This window comes from Phoxinus phoxinus (genome assembly GCF_949152265.1).
Source record: "Phoxinus phoxinus genome assembly, chromosome: 6".
NCBI lineage: Eukaryota > Metazoa > Chordata > Actinopteri > Cypriniformes > Leuciscidae > Phoxinus > Phoxinus phoxinus.
In genome coordinates this window covers 926,825-941,824 of record NC_136881.1, presented here as the reverse complement: position 1 = coordinate 941,824, position 15,000 = coordinate 926,825, and the positions used below count along the sequence as shown (strand labels likewise).

The following is a 15,000-nucleotide window of genomic DNA, read 5'->3' as shown; positions in this document are numbered from 1 at the left end:
CTACAGCGTAAATATAATTTAGTACCATAAAATCCCCTAAAAATACTAAATATTAAATAAAAACCATTATCACACTAAAATATATAGTACATTTTAATTGTATTTATTTATTTTTCTGCATGTTTGGTACTCGCGATTTTGACGCGTCGTTTTCGCTAAAAACGCGATTGTAATGTGACAGTCCCCGCCCACTTCATGACGCAACCGGGCTGCCATCGAATCAGCACGCGATAAACCTTTCGAGGCCCCTCCCCCTTGCTCGCGTTTGAGCTGTGTTGTCGCGGCGCGCGCTTCAGTCCGGTGAGTCACCGACGACACCGTGAGAGAGAGAGAGAGAGAGTGAGAGAGAGACAGTGGCGGATAACGAACGGTAAACGGTTAAGAGCTGGAGCTGCGAGCATGGCGGTCGAAGAGGAAGGACTTCGGGTTTTCCAGAGTGTCAAAATCAAAATCGGTGAGTTCTGGCGCGAATGAAAGCGAGCGTTTATGCGCGAGACCATTCTAACTGAAATCACACGGTCGCGCGCAGTGTGTGTGTCTATTGTGAGAATGTGTGGATTTTCATACAGATATACTCGAAATGAACGTGTAATAATCTCATTCAGCTATTAGTGGAGATATATATGGAGCATTTGATCGTATTACAATGTAAAACAATCTCATATATTGGTTTGAATGACGCCTCAGCTTAGTTTAAAGTCTTGACTGGACGCAAATAGCTGCACATCCAGATGCGCGAAAACACGATATTTGTGTCTTTATTCGTGTCGTAAACGTGTGTTTTCCTCCAGTATATCGACACAGATCAGGTCTGGTGTGTGACACATAACACATTTATCTTCTGATTTGTGATTTGTAATGTTTCTAAAACATAAAAATATCCAGTTTTGCTGTCGCGATTTAACGTTGTTTATTTAAAAGGTTTCGATACAACGTTCTCCCAACCACAATATTCTTTGAATGTTTACTTGTAATATTACGAGAAGGTTAACAACATTAAGATTGAAGTATGATGACATTATATCGATGTTCTAAAAATGTTGTTCTCAGAACGTTATTAGAACGTTCTATGTATGTTATTACAACGTTTTACTTAACATGTACATGCAGAACATTAGTGAAGGCTGTGGGAATGTTCCCTGTTAGTTGGTGTGACAGATGTGTGTGTGTGTGTGTGTGTGTGTCCTTCCAGCTGTGGATGTTTAGAAGGAGCAGAACACTTTTAGCCCTGGACTCATAAATGATACTCATAAAAAAAGATGCATCTGAAATAATTTATACAGGCACTGCAACAAGTAAAACATTATGAAATCATTCTTTCCGACCGAAACTACAGAAATACATGTGATTGTCAGTTCCTGGACAGACTGTCATATGTTCTCTGTGTTCTTCTCAGTTTGACTGTTGCGTGTGTGGTTTGACTGATATAAACATGATAAACTGAATGAAACTGAAAGAAGAATTCTGTTGCATGACATTTGAAATTGGACATTTGTATTGCCTAAGTATGGCATCCGATCTCTGCCACATAGGAAACAAAAACATGCTAAAATCTTATTTATGACATTAAAACTGGACATTATGGCATACTAAGTCATATTTCTGAGATGAAAAGTCGAAATTATTACATACTAAGTCACAAATTATCAGATAAAAAGTAATAATTATGTGGAAATTATGACTAAGTTGACTAATTATAATACTAAGTCACAATTATGACATACGAAGTCATATTTATGAGGTGAAACATAATAATTATGACATTAAATGTTGAAATTTTGACTCAAAAGTCATAATTATGACATACAAAGTCACAATTATCAGATATAAAGTCAAATATATCAGTTATATATGAAAAATTAAGACGTAAGAAGTCTAAATTATGACTTCATAATGTATAATTTAGATTTTATGTCATAATTGCGACTTTATCTCATAAATATGACTTGTATGGCATACTTTGGGCTTTTTATGATGTTATTATGATTTATCAAAGCAGATTAACCTTGTGTGGCGGAAATGGGCTTCCATACCAAAGCGTGTGTGTGTGTATGTGTGTGTGTGCGTGTGTTTATTTGTGCATTGTGTGTGGGGTGTGTGTGTTTATTTGTGCACTGTGTGTGTTGTTGTTGATGTTCGCTTCCTTCATCTCTGCTGTTTCAGCACACACATACATATGAAGTGAATGAGTGTGTGTGTGTGTGTGTGTGTGTGTGTGTGTGTGTGTGTGTGTGTGTGTGTGTGTGAGCTGCTGTCATTGAGTTGTTTTTGACTCAGATTAAAGCAGAACACACACACACACACACACACACAGTCTAATCTAATCTCTGCATGGCACAGTAAACGCGCCGCTCCGCCAGGACACGTGTTTGGCTCTTCTCATATAAACCTCAGTGCAGCTGCACACACTCATACGAGACTTAAATATCACTCGCAAGACCAACATCAGTTCTTGAACATAAAAGTTGAACATGCACAGTTTCTGCCAAAATATAATGCATTAAAAGCAGAATTTATTGTTAACACCCTACTGTGGTAATACATGGTCCTTTACTCAACTCTTTATATAAAGTCTAACTTTATCCGCATACATACAATGCACTCGATATATATATATATATATATATATATAGGAAATATCAACTGCTTGATTCATTGTTTATATTGTCGCAAAATATATCTATACTAGAGAACTCTAATCTGCTAAGTGCGAGTGCGATTGTGAGGCTTGATATTAAGATATTATAATCATTAATATGATTTGAAACGACAAGTATTATGAAAATACACATCAATCTGAACTCTAATCTGCTAAACGCGAACATCAAATCAATTTGCACATAAATACACATCAATAAACACATGCATCTGACTGAGAACAGAACTAATCCAGGTTTGCTGGATGAAACGCCGTTCTGACTGCGAGTGCTGTCTCCTAGCGTCTCTGTGTGGCGGTTTGGTGTTTGTAACCCGATTGCTTCACCAGTGTTTTGGAGAAGTAGTGCCGGTGGACGGCTCCGCTTCACGCTCCTCGGGCAGCGGGAGGAAACCCAGCGTGAGTCTGTGGTGGATGTTATCGGCGTCACACCCTGCTTTACAGAAGGTCTCGTGTGCCGTTGATTGGGCAGAAACGTCTCTCTCTGCTAGTCAACTGGTGCGTCGTCAAGTTGTCCTGAAACTAATGGATGCGTGTGTAATGCAGAGATGCAGTTATATTATTGGCTGGAGATATTTCATCAGATCTGTGAGAGCATCGGATGTTTCATATCTTGATGAAAGATAGCGGTTGGCCAAAACAAATACTTTTCTAATACGCTGCAGAATTATGCGTGATCACACACACACAAAAAGCGAGTTTTTGTTGATTTTATGTTGTATTCGGAATCACAGAAAACTGGAGGGACTGTATAGTGTTGATCCAGTTTGAACACTTGGAAAGTGACCATAAAATGATATTTTGGAGTGGGTGGAGGCGGGGCTCATTTGCATATTCATAGAACCGGGTATACTAAATGAGGCAAGTTACATTCAAGATATTTTAAGACATGAAGAAATCATTTTCAAGGAAAACGTGTCATTTTGGTGATCAAAGATGAGTTTTAAGGGATAAAATGATTGACTACAGGGAGACTTTAAGCACCATAGAAATAAATGTGACTTAATTTGACTTAAAATTGTCCGAAAGTTAAATCTGTCCTGTACTCTTTTTCATTTGTGTTTAACAATAACAATAATGACTATTTCCAAACATGTTTCCAAACACTCGTCCATCATTGGTCAGTCAGTTAGATAGCCACGCCCTAAACTTGTGTGACCGAGTCAGAACTTGACGTCATATAAAGAATACCGTATTTTCCGGACTATAAGTCGCACTTTTTTTCATAGTTTGGCTGGTCCTGCGACTTATATATCAACATTACTTCATACTGACTGAGATGAACCAAGAGAAAACATTACCGTCTACAGCCGCGAGAGGGCGCTCTAGTTAGAGTTGTTCAGAAGCGACACCGAGGAAGAACTCGATGTATTCAGTGTTGAGGAGTGAGATCGGGAGCTTGGTGAACTTGCTGACCGCCGGTAACTTGTTGGACTCGCTGGCTAATGTTAGTTTAGCCTATTCAGCCTCAGGTATATGTTCTTTATGCTAATGTGGAGCTGAATAACTGTTAATGTTACGCTAACACACCGGACACTATTCAGCTGTTGTTCTGTGTGCTGTTGTGTCGCTGAATAACCTTTCCAGATTAAATGTCTGTTCTTGGTCTTGGATTTTGTGAAATAAATTTCGAAATAAATGCGACTTATAGTCCAGTGCGACTTATATATGTTTTTTTCCTCTTCATGACGCATTTTTTGACTGATGCACCTTATACTCCGGAAAATACGGTAACTAGCTGAACAAGTTAAAGTCCTTTATTTGTCACACATAGCTTGAAAACAGATTTTTCTACAAGCCAGATTCTGTTTAAAGGAGTAGTTCACTTCAGAATTAAAATTTACTCCCCCCGTCATCCAAGATGTTCATGTCTGTCTCTCTTCAGTGGAACAGAAATGCAGGTTTGTGAGGAACACACTCCAGATGTTCTCCATATAGTGCAGGGCTCCAGACTGCGACCAATTGGTCGCATTTTGCGACCAAAATTTGAGAGTGTGCGACTGAATTTTACATCCAGTCGCACATGTGCGACCAGTAAATTAGTCCCTTTTTTTTCTTTTTCTTTTTACACGTTAAACGTGGAAGGGGCTTATCAATGAATCCGGAATGTGTGGCAGTGCAAGAAGAATAGGGAATGGCCACTGTAAGTGAGATAAGAGATAATCAAGCGCGCGTTTAAACGTCTGTAGGAAGGAGACGGAGACAAATATCACAACCTGCTATGTGCGTCTGAGCCACGAGCAAGCGAACTATTGACTCGTTCTGCGGCTAGTGTGCCAGTTAAATTCACTTGCTGGCTTCTCAAATAAAACATTACAACAGCGATAATAATAAAAAACGTGAAGAAAACGATTACTCTTTGTGCATTGTTCAATGTGAGTGCCAAATGCTCGAACATGACCTGTCATTTACGCCGTCATCACCCGGGAGTTGATAGCGCACGAGCGCAGGCGAGACCTGAACTGCAGATGTTACCATCGGTGTTTAAACTAAACTCATTTATTTTGCCAATGCAAACATTCAAGAGCAAGACGCTAAAGAGAACTCGCGTCTAGATTTGTGCGCGTGTGTGTGTGTGTGTGTGTGCGCGCGCGTCTATGTGTATGCGTAGGTTACTCATCTCGGACAGCGCGCAAATATTATCTTTCAAGTTATCTTTAAAGTCTTTCTCTTGAATGGACAAATTCACACAAAAAGTATGTCAACATGTCCGTCTTGATGAGTATCCTAGCAGACATAGTCTCTGTTATGCCTTAAGTGAACATGTATGAAGAAAGACACTCACAGTATCGGTGTAGGCCTACTGAATCAGCTCTGAATTAAATAGCTTTTGTAACTTTAATAAGGATTCATCTTTAATTTATACAGTCAAATATGCAATGTTATTTTACATTTGATTATTTTATTCAATTTCTGTACCTGAAAACTAATGTTAGACCTACCTGAAAAGCATAGTTTATTTTATTAGTAGGCTAGGCTATCTTTGCTCTATTGTATTTATTTGTGCTTTTACTTGTGGTTAGATTATTTCTTAATTTTTTTGACAGTAGTCTTTTTTCCCCCTGAACATAACACCGAAATCATAACGAAACCGTGAACCTAAAACCGTGATACAAACTGAACTGTGAGCTATTTGAAATGTTGCAGCCCTAGTACAGTGCCACAGTCGGATGATGATTCAGAGTGAGAGGTTTAGTGGCAAAAAAGGCCGAACCCACCATTTTCGGGAAGACTGGCGGTGAGAATTCAGCTGGTTGAGGTAGTACTGTAAGGAGACGAATACCATGAACTGCGAATGTTGCAGTCGCTACCCCATAACTGCGGGGAACACGAAGTTTGCCGACAGTGCAGGCACTTCACAGTTTAAACACAATACTCTATTTAATAACAAAGCATAGAGTATGCGGTGTTAATAAATCAATTGCCGGTTGCTTTTAGAAGACAAGAGGCTGTAACGTTAAATCAGAGCGCAAAGGCATTGTGATTTCTGCATCTATTATCAAAGTATTTATTAGTAATACACTGGAAATTAGTAGAAATGTGAATATTTGGTTAGTATGTTGATTTACGGTGTGTGCTCCTAAATTTCCTGGTTGTGCTCCTAAAATTTTCAGTTAGGGGCCACTGTGCTCCTTGGGAAAAAAGTTAGTCTGGAGCCCTGTAGTGTCTTCAATGGTCCAGCGGGTCGAAGGTCCAGATGTGAGTTTCAGCTTCAAAGTCTCTCACGATCCAGCCGAGGAATAAGAGTCTCATCTAGACAAACCAGCCGCCATTTTATATAGAAATACACATTTATATACTTTATAGCCACTAATGCTGGTCTTGCACTCGCTGTGATGCGCCACACATTACGTCATCACGTTGAAACCTCACGCGTGACCTTGAATCCTGGCGTCTCTACTAGTGCACAGGGCATTATGGGTGTTTTTCGGAGCGCTGTTGGGAATAATCGTGTCACAGGCGAGTAGACCGTCGGAAGGAACCGGAGGCTCCCTGTTCATCCGGGAACATATATGGAGTTCTGCTCCGGGTTTCCCGACGGATCTCGTGTCTAGAGGAAACACAGAGGGCTTTTAGGGGTCAGGAAACAGGAAACGGTTACACATCACTTCCTGATTTGGCTGGATGATCTGCAGAGCTGCTTGTGTTTTCCATATTCCTGGGAAGCAGCGGGATAATGCAAACCAGATGGAGGTTCACTTGGACTGTCAGCGGAGAATCATGCATTTCACTCGCATTTCAAATCAACACGGGTCAAACGCTAACAAACGCGTGTAATAACGGGAACGCTGTCGAATCACGAGCCAATTTGGCGTTTTTATCACGTTGACTCACTTTGCTGGAAAGTTCGTGTAAGACAAATCTGTGCAGATTTACACAAATACTCGTGAGTCATCATGATATATAAAATACAGCGTATTCCTCAGAATCTGCTCATATCCGCTTACCTGAACACACACACACGTCACTACGCTACAAGTAACGGCGCTTGTTCATTAGCATTGAAGCGATAGAAGATTAAAAAGCATTCGGTTAACAGACAAGACATTATTATTTTACAACATCCTATTGATTACTGTATTGATCTATACATCTAAACACATTTATGGTGAAAATGATGAGGAAGATGCCGGATGACAAGATTTAGTTTGAATAAGAAATTAATGTATGGAATTAAAATTTTATTATATACTGTGACGTAGTTAATCTGGTTCATTTTTTTTTTTTTTTTTTTGGCTAGTTGAAGTTCTGAATGGCCGGTAACTTAAAAATGTAGTTGTTTAGTTAGTTGAAAAAGTTAATTTCAAACCCTGTTCACGATCATATTGTGAATGATTTATCAGTGATGTTTGTGCTGCATGATTAATCTAATAATCACGCATATGGAAAAACAACGCAACAGCTTGCGACATAATGCGTGCTATTGGTTAATGTTAACTAGTATTGTCTGTTTAGTTGTTATTTTACGCCACTTTTATTTAGTTGGAGATGCACCTTTCTAAACTCCTGCCATTAGTTCACTCAGTCAGCTGGTTACAGTAATGAAGGTTATTGATAGATAGCTAAAGATAGCATTTCTAGACTTTAGACCTCTAATGGCACACGCCTCTTCCTCTTTAGTAATGTTCAAAGTTGGCATGAGAGTGAAGTAGCGCTGGTCTATTGTGTCGTATATCGAGTGAAGCGCTTCAGGAGCAAGAACACATGTGGGCGGGGCTTGATTGTGTCTGTGGGGAATTGATTGGATGGTTGTGGTTTGCTATTGGCTGGTCTCATGTGAGTGACAGGTTATAGCCCCGCCCACATCATCAGAGAATGCTGCAAGAGGAACTTATTCTGATTCAAGATTACCAGGAACTTCAATTTAACACAATAATAATGATGTGCACCGATAAATCATTTAGAATAAACATAAAAATGTGTGATTTTGGCTCGGCTCATAGAGGAAGTGATGTCACAGACGGTAATTATGACTCACGGTTTTGTATTTCATTTTCAGGAATACCGCTGTAGAATGAAGTGGCTTTGGAGTATTTAGGAAAACTTGGAAGTGTAACGAGTTTAATAAACGAGCTGGTTTCCTGTCTTTGTGTCATGCTAATCTGCCAGACGTTAATCAGTGTGTTCATGTAAACCTCAACACACGCTTCCTGTTGACTCAATCTAGGGCTCTCATTGGAATATCTGCTTGTGTTGATGGTGGATTCCCGCTCGGCCCTGTAATATCCGCATACTTCCACCTGCCTCGTGAGCTCGTGTCCTTGTTTCCACCTTCCACACGCATGCAGGGCAAACAGACGCACGTCCTTCAGGAGTTAACAGAGCAAATCCAATATATAACTCTCATAATGACGGATTTATGGACCAGCAAAGTCATAATGGCCAGACTAGGGTCAGTTAGCTGACACACTGGAATGTGCAAACTGAGTGGTCTGAAAATTTTGTTTTTGTTTTTTTAAACAAATTTTGAAATAATGCTGAGATTAATGCGTTCATTATGTTTGTCACAATTATTATGAATAATATCATATTAACCCTTAAATGCATCAATGTTTCGCCAAGCATTATTAGCCTACATATTCTGATCTTTAGCGACCTGGGTCTATATTGTATAATATTATAACATGCATGGGTGGATCTCTAACTGCCCAATAGTATAAAACTCTCTTGATCATTTAATAACTCAGCAGATTGTGGCACATTCAATGAGAAAATACTATTTCAGTCTTTTTTACTTCAGAATTTCATGTTTAATTCAAAGTGTTGCTTGCTATTTCTTTGTAATTGTTTATTAGCAACGTTTCAGTCTCACAACCTTCATCTGGCAATTATTTGTGAAATTTAAAAATTAGTATTGTGATTAATTAAATTAAATTGTGAAAATTAGTAAAAGTTTTCAGTGTATTCTCAGAATTTATTTTATAATAAATTATGTTTCATAGTCGGATCAAATGTGTAAATATTATTATGAAGCATTTCACTTAGCTTGTGTTTACTTCTGTAATGCTGGGAAGCTGGAGGTTAAATCTGTGTTTAACTGGACAGGTAGTTAGTCTTTAACTTCAGCAATATCATTCATGCTCTCCATGTAACTGCACTGTATCATTTAGTATCTTGCAGGATGATTGTAAACTTGTGTAATGACTATCTCTAATCTGCACAGTCATTTTAATAAAGTTGCCCTATTGGGAGGGACGGCACTGTTATACCGCTCTCACCAGTCTGATCACAGTTAACCCCTGTTGGTTACACCGCTCTCACCAGTCTGATCACAGTTAACCCTGATCACAGTTAACCAGTTAACCCCTGCTGGTTACACCACTCTCACTAGTCTGATCACAGTTAACCAGTTAACCCCTGCTGGTTACACCGCTCTGACCAGTCTGATCACAGTTAACTCCTGCTGGTTACACTACTCTCACTAGTCTGATCACAGTTAACCAGTTAACATATGCTGGTTACACCGCTCTCACCAGTCTGATCACAGTTAACCAGTTAACTCCTGCTGGTTACACCACTCTAACTAGTCTGATCACAATTAACCAGTTAACCCATGCTGGTTATACCGCTCTCACTAGTCTGATCACAGTTAACCCCCCTGGTTACACCGCTCCCACTAGTCTGATCATAGTTAACCAGTTAACCCATGCTGGTTATACCGCTCTTACTAGTCTGATCACAGTTAACTCCTGCTGGTTACACTACTCTCACTAGTCTGATCACAGTTAACCAGTTAACATCTGCTGGTTACACCGCTCTCACCAGTCTGATCACAGTTAACCAGTTAACTCCTGCTGGTTACACCACTCTAACTAGTCTGATCACAATTAACCAGTTAACCCATGCTGGTTATACCGCTCTCGCTAGTCTGATCACAGTTAACCCCCGCTGGTTACACCGCTCTCACTAGTCTGATCACAGTTAACCCCCGCTGGTTACACCGCTCTCACTAGTCTGATCACAGTTAACCCCCGCTGGTTACACCGCTCTCACTAGTCTGATCACAGTTAACCCCCGCTGGTTACACCGCTCTCACTAGTCTGATCACAGTTAACCCCCGCTGGTTACACCGCTCTCACTAGTCTGATCACAGTTAACCCCCGCTGGTTATACCGCTCTCACTAGTCTGATCACAGTTAACCCCCGCTGGTTACACCGCTCTCACTAGTCTGATCACAGTTAACCCCCGCTGGTTATACCGCTCTCACTAGTCTGATCACAGTTAACCCCCGCTGGTTACACCGCTCTCACTAGTCTGATCACAGTTAACCAGTTAACATCTGCTGGTTACACCGCTCTCACCAGTCTGATCACAGTTAACCAGTTGACCCCTGCTGGTTAATACTGTAACTACATCATTCTACTTTCAGCATCTTTCTCCATCGGCAGTGGATTATTTACAGTAAAGTGATTGGTTGTTTTTTTGGAGGCTCTTCAATTGTGAAATGGACTTTATTTGCTGATTTTAATGTCAGTATAGTTGCTAGTGAATCGTTTGAGATTGTATTTTTCAGAATTTCTTGTCAAAACAAACTTACTGGAAACATGTCAACATTTCATTGACAAATCTTCTCCTGCATAAATGTGAATGTGAAATATAAATCAGCCCTGAGTGTTTTGGTTTCACTCTCAAGCCTGAAAGGGAAATGCCATTTGAAACTCTACACCCACTTCCTGTTTTGGTGCGCGGGGTTGTTGACAGTAAATGGGTGTAGCGTGCGATCTAACTCTGACGTTCGTTTTTAAAATGTGGCAATGTGACCTTATCTTAAAGTCTGCATTAAAGTGACGTTGTGCTGCTTTCTGTTCCATATTGTGTCGTATATCGAGTGAAGCGCTTCGGGAGCAATAACTCATGTGGGCGGGGCTTGATTGTGTCTGTGGGGAATTGATTGGATGGGAAAAAAATAGGAATTGTTTGATTTCATGGTGACTTTAAAGACGCTTTACAATCACAGGTTAATCGGTGAGATCGGTTAAATCATTTACGTGACGTGACCACACACACATTGTCGACTTATTATGCATAATCGGGTGAAGAACGTGCATGTAAACACAGTCATTGTCCCGTAACGAAACATGATGTGCAAAGTTTGAATGTGTGGAAATGCAAACACGTTTTGGGAAGAATAAAATGTGTTGCTCACTCAGAGCGCTGTATGTGTCTGAACATGTGGCCGCCGGGTCCCTCGAACGCTCATGTTTAGAGACGCTACACTACATCTCGAATGCAGTCGGAATTCCTTTCCTACGATCTCATTTCTCTCTCGCCCCTCTCGCCCTCTCTCTCTCTCTCTCTCTCTCTCTCTCTCTTCTCTCTCATCTCTCTCTCTCTCTCCTCTTCTCTCTCTCTCTCTCTCCTCTCTCGCCCCTCTCTCTCTCTCTCTCGCCCTCTCTCTCTCTCTCTCTCTCTCTCTCTCTCTCTCTCTTTCCTCTCCCTCTCTCTCTTCTCTCTCGCCCCCTCTCTCTCTTCCCTCTCTCTCTCTGTTGTGTCTTTATCTCTGTCTGTCTTTATCTGTGTGTATGTAGAGTTTCAGTTATTCTGTAAATGGTCCAAAGTGTGTGTGTGTGTGTTGTGTGTGTGTGTGTCACTGCACGACACCTACAGAGAACCTAGTTACATGATGATTTACACCACTAGATCAGGGATTCATAAACTTTTTTTATCAGCCGAACCCATTTGAACTAAAATATTACATCTTCTTGAGGTTTTAAGTTTAAAAATAATGAATTATATTATTTTTATAAATGTAAAAAAAAAAAAAAAATACTGAAAAAAAATATTGCAATAGTAATTTTAACATTATTAATTTTTAGTAGCAATAATATCAATAATAATTATTGGGAAATTATGAATTAATGAAATATTATTGTTATTATATAGCCGTATTGATATTTTGGCCAAATGTGCAGCCCAACAAGCACAGTAAACCTGGATTTTATGAAATATCAATTTAAAGCGCAATCTTAATATTATTCATAATAATTGCAATTCGATTTTTTTCGCTAACTTGTGCAGCCCTACCAATTCTTTATCCATAACTCTATTTATTTCCCAGCACAAACCTAAAAAAAAAAATATTTCAAACAAAAAATATCCCTGTATGATTAGTTTTTTACCCTGTTAGTTTCTTCCTCTGATCTCTCTCTCTCTCTCTCTCTCTCTCTCTCTCTCTCTCTCTCTCTCTCTCTCTCTCTCCTCTCTCTTCCTCCTCTCTCTCTCTCTCTCTCTCTCTCTCTCTCGCCCTCTCTCTCTCTCTCTCTCTCTCTCTCCTCTCTCTCTCTCTCTCTCTCCTCTCTCTCTCTCTCTCTCTCTCCTCTCTCTCTCTCTCTCTCTCTCTCTCTCTCTCTCTCCTCTCTCTCTCTCTCTCTCTCTCTCTCTCTCTCTCTCTCTCTCTCTCTCTCTCTCGGCGTCCTGACCTCATTTCCTGTGACTGTGATTTGCTCTTCACCACCTACTCAGTGTTTGTGTTGTGTTGTGTGTGTGTGTGTGTGTGGTGTGTCAGCGAGTTCATGAGTCTTTATGCATGTAAGTATGAAGGAAAATGTTTGAGTGTCTGTGAAGGAAAACATTCACATAAACCCCGGACCACATGATCATTAGCTGTCATCCAATCAGAGTCTATAGCTGAAAAATCAGTGTGAGAAATTATTGAGTTCATATGATATTGTTAAGATCTCTGATACTCTAGAGGTGACGTGTGTGTCTGTGTGTGTGTGTGTGTGTGTGTGTGTGTGTGTGTGTGTGTGAGATTACTGGGGTCTTTTTGCTCTCATCACACACAGTCTAAACAGCTGAGATCTCGTGTGTGATTTCTCTTTCCTGAGTGTGTGTGTGTGTGTGTGTGTGAGTGTGTGTGTGTCTGAGAAATGCAGATGTAGAAAGAGTTGCCCGCATGATGACGAGGTTATTTTCGTCTCTCTGAAACACAAATTTCACACTCATTTACGCTGTCAGCTGAGGTCCGAAACAGGAAACAGTTCCTGCAGTGAGTCTGTCACCATGGCAACAAGCATGCGTTTCCACACACACACACGCGCGCACATGGAAGTGAATGTATTTACAGATGTGTCGTGTTTACGCCTGCGCAGTGTCAGAATGATCCCATGGGAAATGTGCAGATTTTTCCCGGTTGGGGGCGTCGATTATAGAATCAAAACACACTGGAATTGATCGTACGATCAGAAACGTTCATGTCTCACACACACAACCATCTCACACACACACACACAACACTGTCTCAGGATGAGAGAGGAAACACATTCGGGAACGGAGAACACACTTCCTGTTTTCCTGCGGTGTGTGTGTGTGTGTGTGTGTGTGTGTGTGTGTGCGTGCGTGTGTGTGCGTGCGTGCGTGCGTGTGTGTGTGTGTGTGTGCGTGTGTGTGTGTGTGTGTGTGTGTGTGTGTGTGCGTGCTGATAGTTTTCTCAGATGAAATGGTGAAGCGCTGCTGTCTCTGGAGATGAAGTTCATGTGTTGAACGCAGACGAGCGTCTCTAACATACACACACACACACACACACACACACACACACACACACACACTCGTCCATATCGGCGTTTGATTAAGTGTGCACGACTGGAATCCATGCATTGCTGCATCGTGCGGCCCTACGGGTGTCCAGCGCTGGATCCAGTGATGACTCGGCTCCAGTAATCCCACAATGCCGTGCTCCCCAGAGTGACCCGCAGGCTGTAATCCAATCAGGATCTGTGTGATTATGAGTGGGCCGGAAACAGATCCAGGATGTCATCCGTGGATTGGCTTTGGACGTCAGCAGCTCAGCTCGTCTGTCTGCAGCATCAGGTCATGTGCTTCTGATCCGCTTAGCTAACTCCATCGACAAGTTACACTTTTATTCGGGTCGGTTGTTGTGTCAAACTTCAGTTGCCGTCATTAAAGGCTGAAATCAAAATGTACGTTTTTTAGATTACATTTTAGGTTATGAATAAGCACAATGACAAAACTGGCATTTATGAGATATAAGCATTCAAAACCTACTCTCACTTCCGCTAAAATGGGTCAGCTTCTCATCACATCTTAAGCTCCGCCCCCTCTGCTATAAGCAGAGCATTATGGGTTAGAGAGTGTGTTCGGCTGCTCAAACGCTCCAGTTTACTCAGTTTTCCAACTGTACGTTGGTTTAGAACGAAATGGCTTGAGTTTATTCACATCTCTACTGTTGAATCCAGCGAATCATCAGCGCTCGGATTCACTTCCATGCTGTCAGACTGAGCTAAACTAAACGCTATTGGCTGTTTGAAAAGGGGGAGGAGCCATTCAATATGTCCCGCCTTAGCTTCCCGTTTCAGTGGAAATTACGGCAACGCATCATCAAACAAAGCTGCGCGATCCAAGACACTTCAGTGGGCCTTTACATTTCACGGTCCATATCTTCGTCTGATTAAGTGTGCAGCGACATTTTGTGACGTTTATACAATAAGCTCCATTTTTACGACGCAATTGACCGTTCGCAAAGACCCACCCCCCTTAGTTACTGTCGCTATGTCCGGCAAGCCACGCCTCTCTCACGCCACACATGTTCTCACGCAGTGAAAAACACATCGCCGAGCAGAGAGGACTGCTTTGTCGGACAAAATGGCGGATGGCGAAGTATGATTGGTCAGATCACCTGTCAATCAAGCTCTCTGCGAAGGGTCAATTCCGTCTGCACTTTCTGCATTGTGTAAATCACAGGGTCCCACAAATGCAACGAACTCTGTTATTTGACAGGAGCTGCTGTAGATGAATGCGCTGAGATTGATTGACATCTTCAGTCATGGGCGAGGGCGTAACACGACACCAGATCACTCTGTGGAAACACACACCGCAACACACC

The 15,000-nt window shown here is 41.2% G+C and overlaps 1 protein-coding gene across 4 annotated transcripts in view; it reads left to right on the top strand.

The window, feature by feature from the left end:
* The first annotated feature begins 289 nt into the window (after nt 1–289).
* The window catches only part of rasa3 (RAS p21 protein activator 3), a 54,008-nt gene continuing 39,297 nt past the window's right edge, over nt 290–15,000 (top strand). For 3 of the 4 annotated variants that reach the window (XM_079615394.1, XM_079615392.1, XM_079615391.1), the window contains exon 1: nt 291–454. In XM_079615394.1, the coding sequence (XP_079471520.1) occupies nt 400–454 (55 nt within the window). In that variant the 5' untranslated portion in view covers nt 291–399. Of the gene's footprint in view, nt 455–15,000 lie in introns of all 4 variants that reach the window. The other variant, XM_079615393.1, reaches the window with a different exon arrangement.